This window comes from Megascapheus bottae, chromosome 15, assembly GCF_031878675.1.
Source record: "Megascapheus bottae isolate mThoBot1 chromosome 15, mThoBot2.hap1, whole genome shotgun sequence".
Lineage (NCBI taxonomy): Eukaryota > Metazoa > Chordata > Mammalia > Rodentia > Geomyidae > Megascapheus > Megascapheus bottae.
Window position 1 is genome coordinate 35852567 of NC_143523.1, and position 18694 is coordinate 35871260.

Here is an 18694-nt window from a genome sequence, read left to right on the forward strand (position 1 = left end):
TGGGGTGCGAGCACTTGGTGTGTGCTGCAGGGGTGAGCTGGGCTTGGAGGGAGACTTGTTGAGTGTGCAGAGGAATGAGTGAAGCCAGCTGCGAGGGGGTGCGTGGAAGATGCTGAATTCCTGTGCACGTCTTCCTGGCACACTCTAGACCGTCGTGTTTCCAGTAACCCAGTGCAGGGGTGGGACCGGCTTTGTGCCCGTGAGCGCCCAGAGAGTGGCGGTGTGTACGTGGAGGCTGTGTGTGCTGAGCGTGTGAGCGCCGGGGGCTGCCCTCCGCTCCGTCCTTCCCTCCCCCCTTCCCACCCGCGCACCCCCCCTCCTCGCCTCTCCCCAGCTCCCGCCGTGGTTCCCCGTGGGCCTGGTCGGCCAATGAGCGCGCGTCTGCCCGGGCGGCGGGGCGGGGAGGGGGCGGCCGGGCCCTGCGGATGGAGGCGCGGGCGGCTCAGCGAGCTCATTCGGCGCGGGCGTCGCTCACGGGGGGCGGCGCGGTCACTGGCCCGGGACCCGAGCGGCGGCCCGGGGCAGCGGGCGGTGTGGGCGGTGTCCCAGGCTGGGATGCGCCGAGGGTCGGGTGGCGACGGCGGCGGCGGCGGGGTCCGCGGCGGCGCGGGCAGCGCGGGGACCAGCTAGCGCCGAGGCGCGGGGAGCCAGTCGGGCCCGGCGGGCGAGCGCAGGCGGCGGCGGCGGCGGCGCAGGCTGATCGGCGGGGCCAGCTGGGACGCCAGCGCCGCGCGCCCACCATGGCCGCCCAGGCGGAACCAGGCTACCTGGCCGCGCAATCGGACCCGGGCTCCAACAGCGAGCGCAGCACCGATTCGCCCATGCCTGGCTCGGAGGACGACCTGGTCGCCGGGGCGCCCCTGTACTGTCCCGAGTGGAGCGAGGAGCGCTTCCGCGTGGACAGGAAGAAACTCGAGGCCATGCTACAAGGTAGATACCCTCCCACCCCTACCCTCCCCTGGCTTTAAAACTTCCAGGCTGCGTCCCCGAATCCTTCCCGGGACCCCTCGGCATCCCCTCCCCTTCCCGAGCGTCCCCAATGTCCTCTGCTTGTCCCCACCCCCCGGGGACACCCAGGATGTGGAAGACTCCACGCGTCTCCCAGTTTTCCAGTCGTGGGGCGGGGATGGGATGGGGTGGTGGGGGGAGACTTGTTAATTTGAGCAGCTCTAGACCAAAGCTCAAAGTTTGTCCTGGAGCACGCCTGAGTTGCGATCGGGACTTTGGAGGTGTCAACTTGTAGCCAGGACACTCGGGCTATGTCACCCGGACGCCCTCGGGGGGCGCACCGCAGGCTCCGGGTGACCTCCCGTCCGCTCTCTGCCCAGCGGTCTCGAATCTAGCTCTTGTCCCTTTCGTGTCTGTTTCACTCGCTGCGCTTGTCAGTATCCACTTCCTCCAGCTGAGGGGCCTTGTCTGGCTATTGGGAAATGCTAGGCAGATGTCAGGGCTTAAGACTCGAGCTCCTCCTCCTCCTTTCCCTCCTCCTCCCCACCAGGGGGACCAAGACGGGGGCGGGCTTCCAAGCCTGGCCACTGAGTTGGGAAGCTGTTGCTGCCTTTGAGGATAGTGTATGTGTCCATCCCCTGACAGGCTTATGAGATACAGATCTTCCTGGTTCTGGATGTCTGACTTGGTTTTTTCTTTTTGTTTTGTCTTTTTCCTCTTTAGTTTCTCTAGGGCTTTCCTAGGCAGAAGTCATATTGGATCGTGAACCCACTGAGGTTTTTAAAGTGAGGATTGGAATGCTAACGTGTGCAAGGTCATTTTGACCTCTTTCAAAAATGTTAATTGCCTAACCTACCTGTACTCAACCAAAGTGACTCAGTTTCCACTCACAAGGAGAACTGGTAGTTTGAATGACTAGGGTTGTGAAGAAGAGAAGCAAGCAGGCCCTGGGCTCTCTCAGTAAGGATGAGCAGTGAAAAGTCATTCAGTAGTCCGAGCCCTTTTATCATGGGAAGATTGAAGCTCTCCAGCTTTGTGCATAACTTATTTTGACTTTATCAGTCAGTGTATCGTAGTATGGGAGCAAGTTAGTCTTCTGTGGCCATGCAGTGGCTTTTTAGAACAATTAAGCAGGTTATTTTTAAGAGAGAACAACTTGTTTTCCAAAACAATAACTTGATGGAAACAAATAGCAGGAGTGCCTGGCAGGCGTTTTGTTTTTGGCTGTACTGCAAACTCATCTCCCTTGCTGCTTATTTTTATTGATAAACATCCCTAAGTCTTGTCTTGTCCCTGTCTCCTTTTCTCTTAAATTATGTAATTTTCTAGGACAGTTGTTTTGGAATGATAAACTGTTCAGAGTATTAAAGGGCAGATTGGAAAATTAAAACACAGCTGCGTGTCAGTAACTCATTTTAGTTACACCATTTGTTCCATGATTGTTTTTGCCTAGTTTCTGGATCTAAAACAAAATATTCAGCTTACATTGGAATTTGTTTTACATCACTTAAGTTGAGAACTATTCCTTGTAGATTTGCTGTTCTGATACCACATAGTTTAAAAAATTGGTTTGCAATGATCAAGTTTGCCTCAAAGAAAGTCTGAACATTTCTCCAGCTTATAGAAAATGAAATACAGTGCTCGGTGATAGAACACAGTGCTCTTGTTAACTCTGGAAAAATCACCCAGAAATGAATGGTCCTTATTTTGAGAGTAAAGTTTGAACAAGTTTGAAAGTAAAACCCATTTGCATAGTGTGCTGAGGCATTTTGGGATTCATGCTTCCTTTCCAGTGTTAAGTTATGTAGTCCCATCATGGTTGAAGGAGACTGATTGCAGAGTTCAATGCAATCTTGTGCCTTCCTGCTTTCTACCAGCTAGTGATGTCAAGTGTGAATACTGGAGCCACTCAGGCCTGGGGTTCAAATACCTGTAGGACTTTGGAAAAGTTCCTGGGTGTCTCCTATTCCCTCCTTTTTCCTATCTGCAAAATGGAGATGATACTAGAACTTTCTCTGAGGGTTTTGATGAGAATGGAAAGAGTTAACGCCCCATAAATTAAGACTTGATATTGTGTTGGCAAATGATAAGAGCTTCATAAATATCAGTTGCTTTTTTATAATCAATACAAAATGATGACATTATGGGCTTAGATGATTTGCAGTGCCTACCACAACCCATGGAAGATGAGGTGTATTTACCAAATAGTTGAGGGAACAAAAGAATTTTGCAAGTTCATAATTATGGAAGCAAAATTGGAACCAATATAGGAAGTCTGGTAAATCTGTGTATTCTAAACTCTATCCGTTATTTATTTAAAACCTTTTGTTTGGAAAGTGTCAAGTAAATAAATAAAGATTGTATTTGATGGTGTTTCTAATCATTGTGAAGTTGTCATTTTTATTTTATAACAGCCTTCATATTATGTGGGATTTCCAGTTTAAATCAGAATCAATACGATTGTTGGCCTTTAAATATTCTGAGTGTAAATTGGTGATTATAAGTCTTGGAATTTGTTTTCAGGGAGACTGTCCTGGGGGCAAGTTAATCTTTAATGAGTTGTATTTTTATTGCTGGAGAAATTCTTATACGCAATGAACCAAAAATTCTGTTTAGTTCAAAAATGGGCACTAGGGTGGTAGTCAAATAAAATACCATTCTTAGATGATCACTGAATGTGAAATAATTGATGCACATAAAAAACCACCAGACCAAAAATATAGGGAATGGTCACTAGTTTTTATTTTTTCCTTTTGGTTAAATAACTACCTTAGAACAGCCAAAGGAATGCAGTTTGTGTTAGAATCTAGATGAAGAATATGCATTTGATTAGTCAGTGATTTTTTTAAACAGGACTCTATTTTTGAGTATATGTTTTTGGTGGGAGTAATCAGTTTTAGATTGAATACCATTGTTTCAGTGATAAATATTCTTAATTCTTTAACATTAATATTCAAAATTTTGATTTCTTACCTCATGAAATAATAGTGTGCATTCACTGAAGCCAGTTACATATGAGTTTTGTTATATAAAAAAGAGAGAGGCTGGGAGTTTAGCCTTGTGGTAGAGTGCTTGCCTACATGCATGAAGACCCGAGTTTGATTCCTTGGTACCAAATACATAGAAAAAAAGCTGGAAGTGGTGCTGAGGCTTAAGTGGTAGAGCTCTAGCCTTGAGAAAACCCTCAGGCCCTGAGCTCAAGCCCAGGATGGGCAAAAAAAAAAAAGGAGAGAGAAGCAGAGCACTGGTGATTCATACCTATAGTCCTACCTATTTGGGAAGGTGAGACTTGAGGATCTTAGATTGAAACCAGCCTGAGTAGAAAAGTGTAAAAGAGCAGTTAATCACCAAAATACTGGAAGTAAGGTGTGGATCAAGTGGTAGCACACCAGTCTTAAGCAAAGTATCCCAGTGAGAATGAAAGGCCTAGTACCAGTATACCATCACAGAGGAAGGAGGGAAGGAAACAAAGAAGAAAGAAAGAGGTAGGTACTTATGGCTCATGCCTTTAATACTAGCTGAGAATCCTGATTCGAAGACAGACCAGGCATGGAAGTCTCCAAGTAACTACCAGAAAAGCCAGAAATAGAACTGTGGCTTAAAGTAGTAGTTAGCCTATCCAGTGACAGCACCCAAGGGCCTAAGTTCATGACCTGTCCCGTGTGTGTGTGTGTGTGCCATGGAATTAAATGTTTCTACATAAAATTTAGAAGCATATGCAATTTCTGAGTATTTTGTGTTTCAGCATAGAAGCAAGAGAAAACTTGAGAAGGATGGTTTATTTATATGAGTTGAGATTGACATACTGCAGGGGACTTGGGAAACCAGGTTGTTTTTATGATGCACGATACTACTAGGACCACTTAGTGCTGCTTGCCTGAGTAGTAGAACTAGCCACCATAGCAGAGCTTTGCAGATATCATTGATTAAAAAATATGAGCAGCAGTTATGTTATCTCTTTATTTGAACAAGCTTGAGTGGAGATTGTGTTACCATCTAGTGAACAGATAACAGTTTCTTAGATATTGTATGCTAGAAGAAAAAATATGATATACAAATATTCAGAGATGAGGACATTCTAAAAGTGAAGATAAACACTGGAACTTACAGGAGTAGAACTTTCTAGTTGGTACTTGATCAAGGCTAACAATCAGAAACCAACTCGGTTTATGAAGCAAGAGGTTAAGTGCATAGGGACCTGGACCAGATCTAGATTTGAATTTTGATTTTTACCTTTGCATAGAGAATTTGGGGAAAATGTTTTACCTGTAGCCCTGAGGTAGTTGTAACAATTAAAAGAAAAAAAATACAGATAAAATATCACAAGACTAGTCACATAAAAAGTGCTGAATTCATTGTAAACTGTGGTGTATGAAGTGTCATTCTTACATTTAAAGTAAAAATAAAATGAATTGGGAAAGGAAAGTAATAATTTTATGATTAAGAAACGTTATTGGTTATGTGCATATTACCATCAGCCCTTCTGGTGGCTTTCCATGTATCGAGTGATTCCCCATTGTTAAGCAGTTAGGTACATTTTGCCATATTTGACTGTGAAATCCTTGATTTTACCCAGGACCCCTTCAGTTGTAATTGTTCATTCTTTTGAGTACTTTTCTTTCACTTTTAACAATTTTACTAAAGACTAATAAGCACAATCTCTCAAATTCTCATTGTTGTATGTTGTTTTGAACTTCCATCCATAGGTGTGTAGAAGAAGGTTTTTCAACAACAAAACTGTTTCTAGGCTAGGATTCTTGTTCCCTCACTGAAATAGCGTGCTAAAAGTTTCACCGTAGAAGGATGTTGAAGTTGTGGACACTAAATGAATGCATGCGTGTGACTTGCTCATCCCAGGGCTAGGCACGTGACACTTGGTCAACACTAGAGTATCAGCATCAGCATCCACAGTGACACCACCTTGCACGACAAGGAAGGATCTAGGAAGTAAATTCTTGCCAGGCTCTTCAACATTAAATGATAGTTGCACTCAAGTCTCTTCTTTTTTGCCTTTTTCTTTCCTTTCCCTTTTCTTTTTCCTGCCTTTTTGAGAAAGCCGAAAGTGTGTTAGTGGAAATGTAGTTGAGTTAGAAATTAGGATGGAAAGGTGAAATGGTACTAATGTAAGCAACCCATTGGAGGCTGTGTTGCTTGGCAGGAGAAGCTTATGATCTACCCTTAGACTGGCTGGGAGTGGGGCTCTTGCTTGACCATCCTGGAGGCTGTGAAGATGCCCTTTTCATTCATAGCCATGGACTGGGTAGTCAGGGCAATTAATTGTCCACTTAGTGAACCTTATTTCTATGAGCTCTCTGAGGACTTTGTGTGAAGTTGATCATTAATAAATTCAGGCATAGCTGGAGAAATTCTTTTTATTAGTCACTGTTTTTTCTTTTTTTTGAAAGATTTTATTATCACTGATTTTTACATCATATTTCAGATGTCATGTTTAACAAACAAGTATTCAAGAAGGGAATGTCTATACTCAATCACTGGCACATAGATTTTAGAACATAATTAAAATTAAGCTGAGGGTTTGTATGTCATAGGTACATATCAATCTATATAATATAACATTATATCTATAGAGTATATATATCCCATTATAGATTTTTATGTCTATGTAGTTATGTTTATATCTCCAAGACCATGTCCATGACTTTCTGCATTGATGATGCGAATGTAAACTAGGACAGTCACTCTGGAAGGCAGTTTGGAGGTTTCTTAAAAAAATTGAAAATAGACCTTCCCTACGATCCTGCCATACCACTTCTGTGCATCTATCCTGAACATCATAAGCCAGGATATAATAAGGACACCTGCTCAGCCATGTTCATCTCTGCACTATTCATGATAGCCAGGTGATGGAAGCAATCCAGATGCCCTACTGCAGATGAATAGATACAGAAAATGTGGTACATATATACAATGAGATTCTACATAGCCAACAGACAAGATAAAATAATGGCATTTGCTAGGAAGTGGATGAAACTAGAGCAAATCATATTGAGTGAGATAAGTCAAGACCAAAGGAACAAAAGGCACATGGTCTCCTTGATATGTGGATATTAGATCCAAACAGTACAAGAGCGAGGACTCAATATTTGGGTACCCAAGGTTGTATCAGTCACTTTTAGAGGCAGGAAGATATTTTACTACAATTAAGAAAAACCTAACACAGAGTGTTTTTTTTGTTGTTGTTGTTGTTTTTTTTTTTTAGACAAGGCAGAAGCTCATCTGAAGACTGGAGGAGAGTGGTCTAGTCTTTAATAGCTGCTCAAGTTTATCAAGGAATCTCAGAAGTTTATCACGGAATCTTCCATCTTCCTTGGCTTTGCCATCTTTGGCCTATGGCCTTTTCCTTTACTTCTTCAACATGAGGATGGTCTCACCAGGAAGTGCATCTATGGTGTCTGCTGGGCAATTGGGCAAGGGGAGATGGCTAAAAATGGTTTTCTGTTCAGCCTTTCATGTTTTTGTGTAAAAAAATTTTGTCTTGAAAGTTCTATTTTTTCAGGAGGAGATTCTTGAGTTAAGTGTCTTCTTTCTCATTCTGTCTAGTTGAAGTAGGCAAGGAAGAAGGGCTCAGAATGGATGAGGAACGATGATGATTCAACTCATAGTTTCCTCACAGTGGGCAATGTGGGGGAGCACTGTGACCCCACATACTCAGTGTGAGTAAAGCTGGCCTAGGCTATATTAATCATGGACTTTGGCTTACACTGAATATCCCTTAAAATGTGGATATATATGTATATATATATATATATGGATTTTCCTTATCATAATCCAGGAGTAAATCTAAATCTCTTAAGAGGAAAAGCCTTGGTTATCTTAAGCTGTTATCATCTTGATACTAGTTTTACAAACAAGACCTGGAAATATGTTCCCTCTCCTCCACTGTAGGGTTAGGGATCAAAACCCTGAGCACATGCTGAGCTTATGCCCTCCCACTGAGTTTTATTCCCAGCCTCTGGAACTGTCTTTAAAAAGAAGCCTCCCTTGTTGTGTCCATGTCACCATTATTGGTTTTTTTTCCATTAAAAATGACATGATGCAACACAAATAACCATTTTTTTTCCTTTTGCTTTGCGCTTGGGGCTTGAATTCAGAGCCTGAATGCTATCTCTGAGCTTCTATGCTCATTATTATCATTCTACTCTTGAGCCACAGCTCTGTTTCTGGCTTTTTTTTTTTGGTAGCTAATTGGAGATAAGAGTTTTAGAGTTTCTTAGGCTTTCTTGCCTTGGCTTTCAGGTCTCAGTCTCCGCCCCTGAAGTGGTTAGGATTACAGGTGTAATCCACGGACACCTTTTTATTACTCTAAGATAGCTGTCAGTTCTCCTTTTTTCTACCTGTGTTCAGTTTTTTTTTCCAAATTGACTACCTTTTCATAGACTGGCCACTCTACCCTAAACTGGCCCATGAAGCCAGAATTTGTTGAGAAGATGAAGTCATTTTGAAGGTAGTTCAATAGAATTACCGATGAGTTTGTGCTTTGTTTGCTGCTTGAAATTGTCCAGAATAGTGAGCTCATAAAACACATCAGCTGGTTTGTCCAGTTTATTCCAATTATTTTCAGATAGAGCTCTCATTAAAAAAATGTATGGGAAAAATGGTGGCCACATCTCTTCTTAAATGTAAAGTGCCATGGACAAGGCAGAATTTTAATAAAGCAAATTCCTAATAGCTTTTGAATTATGTGGGAATAATCTTGGCAAAACAAAATAAGACAAAAACAGGTAACACTTTTGTGTTGTGCTGTAAGAGTCACCTCATTTGATTTTGAATCTTAGCACCAGTGTCTTGGACAGTGTCCCAAAATGTCCAAAAGCATCAGTGGAAACACGTGGATGTGATACACTAGGCATATCTTTCCCTTGTTTTCAACCTACGAATACTGGAGCTGATGGAAGGTGTTCATGTGTGCCAAATACTGAATCCTGCTGTTTAGGATATGCTGGCATAGCAAAAAATAATACTCATTTCCTAGTTACAAGTTTGTTTCTTTATTGCTGTGAAAAAGACAACCATGTATAACTCTGCAGGTGGAGTTGACCTGGAGTTTGACTATACTTCTTTTGTAGGAAGAGGCTTAAACAGAGTGCTTGGATATTAGCCATAGCTTTTATTATTTGATTCAAAAGGTAACATAAACTTACTATACAGTACTTGAAAGTACACATAGATTAAAAAGGAAGAAATAAATTTATTCATGATCCCAAATTCAAAGTCACTAGTAACTACTGATCATACTTTGGGGGTTTTTATCCTGGTCTTTAAAAATTCACTCACACATCAGATCTTTTCATAAGGTGTATTTGGAATTCTTCCTGTATGCCCGGTGCGGTGTCCGAAGCTTTGGAATGTGGATGAAATCAATATAAATTCTTCAGTGACAAATTCTGTAATGGATATACTTATCTTCCTTTTCACTTTGCATTCTATTATGGTTTTGCTTCATTGGAGAGTCAAGTGTGCGCATCATTCCTTTGATGTATGATACTTTTAAAAATATTTTAAAACATTTTTATGTGGTTATACAACAGAGACTTCTGTTGTCTAAATATTTCTACTTAAAATGCCAAGTACTTAGATCCATGGTTCTGTTGTTTATTAGCTGAATAGCCTGGAAAAAGTTGATAACTTCTTTGAGTCTCAGTACTTGTATCTCTAAAATGTAAAATGGGCATCCAAAAATCCTTCAGGTTGTAAGGCTAGAAATAACTGTATGCATAGCATTCATAAGTGCCAGGTGTAGAACATGGCTGCAGTGGATGGATACTCTGAGTGCTGCGACACATTTGCCTAAGAACCTTCTATGTTATTTATTATTATTATAATTATTGTAAAGAATCTTATTAGAGAAGATTTGGGGGCAAAGATATGATTTTTTTTAAAAGATAAAGACTTACTATGTAGCCCAAACTGGTCTTGAACTTGTGATTTTCCTGTCTCCGCTTCCCAAGTGCTGAAATTACAAGTATGCAGCACACCTGGCAATTTTAAAGCTCTTGATGAATTTTGCAAAATTAATTAATTACTTGCCAAGTCCTGGGGCTTGAACTCAAAGCCTGAGCACTGTCCTTGAGTGTTTGTGCTAAAGGTTAGCACTATACCACTTGTGCAATAGCTCCACTGATGGCTTTTTGGCTAATTGGGGATAGGAGTCTCATGGTTTTTCCTACCTGGGCTGCCTTTGAACTGTGAACCTCAGATCTCAGCCTCCCGAGTAGCTTGGATTATACCCATGAGCTACTTGGCTTCCTGCTGCAAGATTTTTCTTTTATGTGATGAAGAGGAGGCAAAAAGTTACAGGCCATGTGTTCCTCATATTTGTGACAACCTGACTTGCTTCATCTAGAAATTGTGAAATATGAGGCAGCTGAAGTTCAAGTAGAGATTTAGAGTTTTGCTTTCCCCCTTTTTTGGCTTTTATCTTTTGAGCTGAAAGATGTCAGTAATGTTTGTTTTAGCAGATCAGGGTATCTATGGATGAAATTAAATTTCTTAAAATTTTGTCCGTATAAACCCAGAGTTTGTTTAAAAAGGCAAGCTGTGGGTTCCTCAGAGAATGCAGAGACTTTATGTCTTAGGGTGGTGTTAGTTATGGTGTTGGGATCTGCACATTGGAAAGAGTCTTTTGTGGGTCTAATGTAGGTGGTTCCAGGACTACACTTGGAGAAACATTGGTAGATGATTAGAAGATGGTCAAATAATTTCAAAATTTGAATTCTTTTCCTTTGATTCACTTCATGCTGGACGCTGGCATGTTTGCCTTGTTATTAAGCAAACTTGAAGCAGTTAGTCTCCAGATAGATACATGTGTCTTGTTCATGGAGAGATTTGCTGTGTGGGATGTGGAAAGAGCACACCCCTACTTATCCTTCTATGAAAGGGTTATATTGCCTTCATTGCGGCACAATGGATTCAGAATGAGTTTGACTTTCATGATGCAGTCAGTGAAGCATAAAAGACATCAATGGAATATTTCATAAAATACTTCCAAAAGCATATTATTTTGATTGTAGAATTTTCTGGCAAAAATACACTTTTCTTGTTTTTCTTCCTACAGTGCTAGAATTCTTTTGTGAATATTATTATTATGCTTCGTTCTTGTTAGGCAAGTACTATACTATAGGTAAGTATTGATCTGTACCCTCAACTTCTTGAAGACAAAATGTTTCCTTGGCAGTACCATGGCTTTGATCTCAGGGTCTTCAATCACTTAACCATTTGAACCTTGGTCCCAACCCTTTTGTTTGCTTTGGTAATCTTTAAATTTTTTTAAATTTTTTTCCAGGCTTGAACTCAGGAGCCTGAGCACTGTCCTTGGGCTTTCTCAAGGCTAGAGCTCTGCCACTTGGGCCACAGTACCACTTCCATTTTTTTTTCTATGTATATGGTACCAAGGAATCGAACCCAGGCCTTCCTGCATGTGAGGCAAGCACGCTACCACTAGGCAAAACTCCCAGTCCCAGCTTTTGTCATGTTTTAAGGGTTGGGGGTCTCCATATTTTTGCCCAAGTTGTCTTGAGTTTGTAATCCTTTTAACTTACACCTTCTGCACACGTGAATTTACAGATTTGTACTAGCTAGCGTTGGGCTATGATTCACCCAATCTCTACCTCTGGAGTAGCTGAGATTGTTGGGTTTTATCATCATACTCAACCCTATTCTTGATGTCTTCCTGTTTAGTCTTTTTAGTCCCTCAATATAAACCCAGTAGACATAGATACATGTATTTTTCAGAAAAACGTTGTGAATTTGGAGTCCCGATTTCTTTTTGGGGTTCTGATACCAGTTTCTGGTGCAGGTTGTTATGTAGTCTAGACTCTCATATAATATAGAGACATACTACATTTGAGTACAGGATGGTAAATTCCTTTCTTGCATAGTTATGCTGCTTCTGGAGTCCTTGCTAAAATGCAGAGGCTTGTGGGGGCCCACACAAGTGGGTTAGTTTCTTAGCAAGAAGGCAGACATGCCAGGGTTCTGCCTTCTACAAGCTCTGGTTACATTTTCCTATTTTCTCCATTGTGAAATGGAGATAATAATACCTTCTTCCAGTTATTGTGGAGATTATACAATAATGTTTATAAACTTGAGTCACAATTGGTGCCTTGGAAATGATATGTATTATTCAAATTCATCCTGTTTTTCTCCAGCATCTATCCTAGGGCTGTGAATAACTATCTGTACAGTGTTTATAGAGTAAATGACCCATTATGGGTCTGGATTAAAAACTTAGTCCCATTTTGGGCCAATGGACCCAGCATTTACCTCATGGAATGAAACTTTAAGGCGAGGGTATGTGCTTAGCCTCAGAAATACCCCGAAGTCCATGGGACAGAGCAGTCTTGACTGTAACATCTCTCTCAGTAGTCTCAGTCTAGGGTGATACATTAGCATAGCATTTTGAATGAAGATAGGCAAAATTTTCTTTAAATGAGATTAAAGCTGCTTTTTAATACCTGCGTCTAATCTGGATTAATGTTTTAAATTGAACATTTGCTTAAAATTTTAGTTTATTTAGTTGCAAACATTACATTATCATATTCTTGGAATAACACATCTCCATACAATTATTTAAATATGTGTGTGTGTGTGTGTGTGTGTGTGTGTGTGTATGTGTTTGGAACATGGTCATCTCATGTAATACAGGTTGACCTAGAATTTTGTGTGTTGCCCAAGTTGGCTTTGAACTCAAGATCTTCCTGGCTTGCCCTCCCAAGTATGAGATTATAGGCATATGCCACCTTGTCTGTGCTCAGATATGATTTTAAAGCATTTTAAACAGATAACTCACTCTCAAAAAGAAATCTTTTATGTCAGTCTGATTACTGTAAGGGATAATCATGGAGTCATGTTGAGCTAGAGGGAAATAACCCACTTTTTTCAGGACAATTCCTGCCCTATAGTCAGGATACTTGAGGTCATGTCGCAGTCTTGCCCATGACACTGTTATCTTGGACAACTTCTTAGGGTTTGGGATTAAAGTCCTTTAAAAAATCCCTTTCAACTTCAGTATTCCAAATCTTTAGCACAGTATACAATACAAAGCCACTGATCCTTTGAACCTCCTCTGTTGGAGACTGACTCAGCTCTGTACATAAGCAGCGTGGTGAAGATTGATCTTAACTTAACCACACACAAGACCATCTCCAGTGGATGAAAATGGAGGTAGAATGAGGACAGTCAAAGCTCCCCAGCTTTGGAGAAACAAGCACTTGTGAGAGAGCTAACCATGAGTCCTGTCTTCTAGCATCTTGGCAGTTGGGTTTGCAGCACCCTGAATTCTGTAGTCTAGATGTTAGGTAATGTAAGATTTTCTATAGCAGTGGAACAGGGATTATAGCATAGACTATAGCTGAGCCTTGTTTGTGGTGACATACTAAGCTAGAGAGCAATTGCTTGCTTCCCCAATTGGTGTCTTTGTGTCACATTTTCCTTCTCCTTTGCCAGAATGTCCAATTATCAAATTTCTTGTGCCAGGATTTATATCTGGAAGTTAGGGTACTAGAATGACAAAGCAGGAAAATCATGTTCACTAGATTAAAATCTCCAGTAAGGACATTTATATGTCTAAATATTAGATTTAAATTATTCAGTGACACTAGGCTATTTTTCTTACCTTTCAGAGACCATTAATGCTTGTATTGTCTATGCTCTGAGTTTGTCCTTTTATCCTATGCTGTAAAAATTATAAATTTTCTAAAAATTACCATTTAATGAAAAGTCAGTCTTTTGGCAAGATTTCACTATTTTTTCCTACTTACTTGTAGCTATTTAATTAAAAATTTTCAGAAAAAAATTGGTTGACTTGCATGTTGCTGAAGAAATCACATAATATTCATTTGATCTGGAGATACTTTAAAATTAATTTTTTATTAATTGTAGCACTATTTACCATAGCAAAGATATGGAACCAACCCAGATGCCTCTCAGTTGATGAATGGATCAACAAGATGTGGTATTTATACACAACGGAATTCTATGCTGCTGTCAGAAAGAATGACATCGCCCCAAATGGAAAGACTTAGAAAAAAATCATATTAAGTGAAGTAAGCCAGACTCAAAGGAACACAGGTTCAATGGTTTCCCTCATTTGTCATAATCAGTAGAAACCTTGGGCTCTCCTAGCAGAGGATTACAATAGTTCAAAACCTAGATACATAAGGCCATATCGGATGAGGCTAAATGAAAGGACCTCCAGGATATGGAAATAAGAGCTATATCACGAGTGAATGTTATTCTTAATATACTATGTTATTTCTCATCTCTTTTGTTTTCCCTTGGTTATTCTCATATTGTTACAGTATCTTACCTTGTTATCTGGTATGTTGTATGTATGTTTATTTGAAATAGTAAAGGGAAGGGGGAACCAAGATGGGGGAGGGAAATGGAGATGAAATCATGAAAAGGGGTACCAGTGTGTATGAAGTAATGTACTTTCTATCTGCCGAATATAACTGTAACCCTTCTATTAATTACAATAAAATAAAGAAAAAGAAGATATAAATGTAAAAAAATTATTAACATTGATTTTTACATCATATTTCAAATAACATGTTTAACAAACAGATATTCAGGAAGGGAATCTCTATATACAATCACTGATACTTAGATTTTAGAACATAATTAAAATTAGGCTGAGAGTTTGTATGTCATAGTTACATATTAATCTATGTAATAAAACATTATGTCTATAGAGACATAAGTTTTTATGTCTATGTAGTTGTGTTTATATTTCCAATACCATGTCCATAGCATTGGGTACACAAATATTGAGTCATTGTCCTTGTACTGTTTGGATCTAATATCCACATATTAAGGATACCTTGCACCTTTTGTTCCTTAGGTCTTGACTTGTCTCACTCAACATGATTCGCTCTAGATTCATCCACTTCCCTGCAAATGCCATTATTTTATCTTGTCTGTTGGCTATGTAGAATTCCATTGTATATATGTACCACATTTTCTGTATCCATTCATCTGCAGTAGGGCATCTGGATTGTTTTCATCACCTGGCTATTGTGAATAGTGCAGAGATAAACATAGCTGAGCAGGTGTCCTTATCATGTTCGGGGTTGGGATAGATGCCCAGGAGTGGTATGGCAGGATCGTAGGGAAGGTCAATTTTCAGTTCTTTAAGAAACCTCCACACTGCTTTCCAGAGTGGCTGAACTTGCTTACAATCCCACTAGCAGTACGGCAGGGTTCCTTTTTCTCCACAACCCTGCCAGCATCTGTCATTGTCTGAGTTCAAAATGTTGGCCATCTAATTGGGGTAAGGTGGTATCTTAGGGTTGTTTTTATTTGCATTTCCCTTATGACCATGGATGATGAGCAACATTTTCTCATATGCTTTTCTGCCATTTTAACCTCTTCTTTTGATAAGTCTCTTAGTTCCCGTGCCCATTTAGTGATTGGTACGTTGGGTTTGGGGGTGATTAGTTTCTTGAGTTCCATGTAGATATGGGATATTAAGTATTTGTCTGATGTATTATTGGTAAATATCTTTTCCCAGTTGATTGGCTGTCTTTCTACTTTAGTAGCTATGCTTTTATCTGTGCAGAAACTTTTTATTTTTAGGTAGTCCCATTTATCGAGTCTTTCTCCAATCTGTTGTGACCCTGGGTTTCTGTTCAGGGAGTTTTTGCTTGTGCCTATGAGTTCCTGTTTCTGCAGCTCTATCGTGTAGCAGTTTCAAGGTTTCCGGTCTGATATTGAGGTCTTTGATCCATTTTGAGTTAATGCTTGTGCAGGTGAAAGGCTAGGGTTAATTTTTAGTTTTCTTCATGTGGCTGCCTAGTTTTGCCAGCACTAATAATTGAATAGGCTGTGTTTGTTCCACTGTATATCTTTGGCTCTTTTGTTAATTACAAGTTGACTATAGGTATGTGGTTTTATTTCTGGATCTTCTATTCTGTTCCATTGATCTTCTGGTCTATTTTGGGGCCAATACCATGCTGTTTTTGTTATTATGACTCTATAGTAGAATTTGAAGTGTGGTATTGTAATACCACCTGCATTGCTCTTTTTGCCTATAATTGTTTTGGCTATTCTAGGCCTTTCTTGTTCCATATGAATCTTTGGATTATACCTTCTATTTTAGCAAAGAATGTCTTTGGGATTTTGATGGGCATTGCATTGAATTTGTATATCAATTTGGCAGTATGGCCTTTTTCACTATGTTGGTTCTCCCTATCCATGAGTCTGGGATGTCTTTCCATTTCCTGGTATCCTCTTTAACTTCTTTTGTTAGGATTTTATAGTTTTCATTAAATAATTCCTTTACATCTTTGGTTAAGTTAATTCCTAAGTATTTTATTCTTTTGGGGACTATTGCAAATGGGATCATTTTCTTGATTTGGCCTTCTGTTTGTGTATTGTTGGTGTATAAGAAGGCTACTGACTTTTACAGGTTAATTTTGTATCCTGCCACTTTGCTAAAGTGGTTTATTATTTCTAGAAGTTTGGGAGTGGAGTTTGCTGGGTCACTCAAGTAGAAGATCATGTCGTCTGCGAATAGGGATAGTTTAATTTCTTCTTTCCCTATGTGGATCCCTTTGATGTCCTTTTCTTACCTTATTGCTCTGCTCTGGCTAAGGGTTCCAGCACTATATTGAAGAGATGTGGAGAGAGTGTGCATCCCTGTCTAGTTCCTGATTTTAAGGTAAATGGTTCCAGTCTTTCTCTATTTAGTAAAATACTGGCTGTAGGTTTGTCATATATGGCTTTAATTATTTTAAAGAATATACTAGTAGAAATGGATGCTTTCTTAAATAAATATAGGCTACCCACATTGAACTAAGAAGAGGTAAGCAAATTGAACAAACTAATTTCATACAATGACATAGTGGAAGCACTCAGGGAAATGACAACCAAAAAGAGCCCAGGTGCAGATGGTTTCACTGCAGAATTCTACAAGACTTTTAAAGATGAAGTAATACCTATACTCTTGAAACTCTTCTGAGAAATAGAAGCAGAAGGAGCCATACCAAACTCATTTTATGAATGCAATCTAACCACAGATCTGCAGAGTCTTGATTATTTTCATAGGTTCCTATAATTTACTAAAACATAGTGGTTAATCATTTTGATATCTTACAGAAAAGATTGCTTTTGAAAGTATACTGTCAGTGAGAGGAAAACAGAGTATCCATCATCTATGTAAATTTTATCTGACCGAGTCCAAACAACTAGGATTTAGGAAGAAAACATAAAAATGGATTCGAATGTAAAGGAAGTTCTGTGGAAGTGACTAGCTTTCTAGCTTGTGATTTTTTTCATAAATTACTTGGGAGTACAGAGACTATCCACAATGGGAAATTGTTGCCTGTGGTGGAAAAAGTAATGAGTAGTTATTATGGGACTGTACACAGGAATGAGGCTGTTTGTCTTTAAAAGGGAAAGATCCAGGGGCTGGAGTTTGGCTCAGTAGTAGAGTGCTTGCCTAGAATGCATGAAGATCCTGGTTCAATTCCTCAATACCACATACATAGAAAAAAGCTGGAAGTGGTGTTGTGACTCAAGTGGTGGGGTTCTAGCCTTGAGAAAACCCAAGGACAGTGCTCAGGCCCTGAGCTCAAGCCTTGGACTGGCAAAAAAAAGGAATACAACCCAGTGAAAGAGAGAAGAGTTACTTCTTATCCTTATCAGTGATTTCATGGATGAGGGCTCACATACATCATGTACATCTTGGCCTGGGGTCACCTACCTCTACCCCACAGGACAAGGAAATTAAATGAAGAAATAGGGAAACTCAAGCAGGCCAACCCAGTACAAGGATGCATTGCTTAGTTTGGTACCTCTGAGGGTGTCTTCTGTTTCTCTTGTCCTAGACACTCTGTTCCTAAAACACTGCCTAAAAGACATTAGGATGAGAGGCATCTGCATATCCTTTTCTGTCTCCTTTCTGAGGCAGGCCTCTGGTACCCTATAGGAGCTGCCTCCCTAATCTATATTTCTAGGTTCCATACACTAGGGACCTGTTGATGCCCAGCCTGTCTAGTGAGTCACAGGAAGGGAGGAGACACAAGCCTATGTGGTGTAAGTTTGAGAGGATGCATTGCCATCATCTCAGACAAAATGGATTTATACCTGTAGACAGCTGTTTAATGTAGTCTGACTGCACTTTAGGACAAAACATTGTAGAGGGGTCAGGTGATCTATAAAATAGTATGCTCAATTCAGTGGCTTTATATATTCTACTTACAGAACAACCCACAATTCTCCCCTGCCCCAAGAAAACAAAAGTTCAGAGGGAGTGATGGAAGTTGGAAATGGGTACATTTCTCATCTTTTGATTTAAAAGAAAATTTCTTCCTGTAAATCTCTACGACTGCTGATAATTAGGCTTTGAGATTAACTTGCTACTGACTTAGCAACTGGGAAAACTAAGGAGCCCACAGATTTGATTTATCATAGAAAAATAGACTCAACACCAAAAGCTTTCATGACAGTGTCAGAAATCCATTACTGAATCATGGTTTTCTAGGCAAGCTGGAAACCAAATGCTCTTTTATTGAAATGGGTAACAAAAGCTGTTTCATTTCCCTTTGGTTAGTCTCTGCTCCAACCACTGCAGCTCATGATAGCTCAGTGCATGATTTCTCTGCTTTCTGTATTCCTACAATGGGCCAGCTAAGGACCAAACTCAGGGGCTTGCACTTGGTACTCTTCCACTGAGCTAAATCTTCAACTTCTATTTACTGTTCTTTACTGATTTCAGGGAACTGTT

At 40.2% G+C, this 18694-nt stretch overlaps 1 protein-coding gene across 3 annotated transcripts in view; it reads left to right on the forward strand.

The window, feature by feature from the left end:
- Window positions 1-491: 491 nt before the first annotated feature.
- Window positions 492-18694, forward strand: part of Bicc1 (BicC family RNA binding protein 1) — a 229202-nt gene continuing 210999 nt past the window's right edge. For all 3 annotated transcript variants that reach the window (XM_090346365.1, XM_090346366.1, XM_090346367.1), the window contains exon 1: window positions 492-930. In XM_090346365.1, the coding sequence (XP_090202491.1) occupies window positions 741-930 (190 nt within the window). In that variant the 5' untranslated portion in view covers window positions 492-740. The remainder of the gene's footprint in view (window positions 931-18694) is intronic.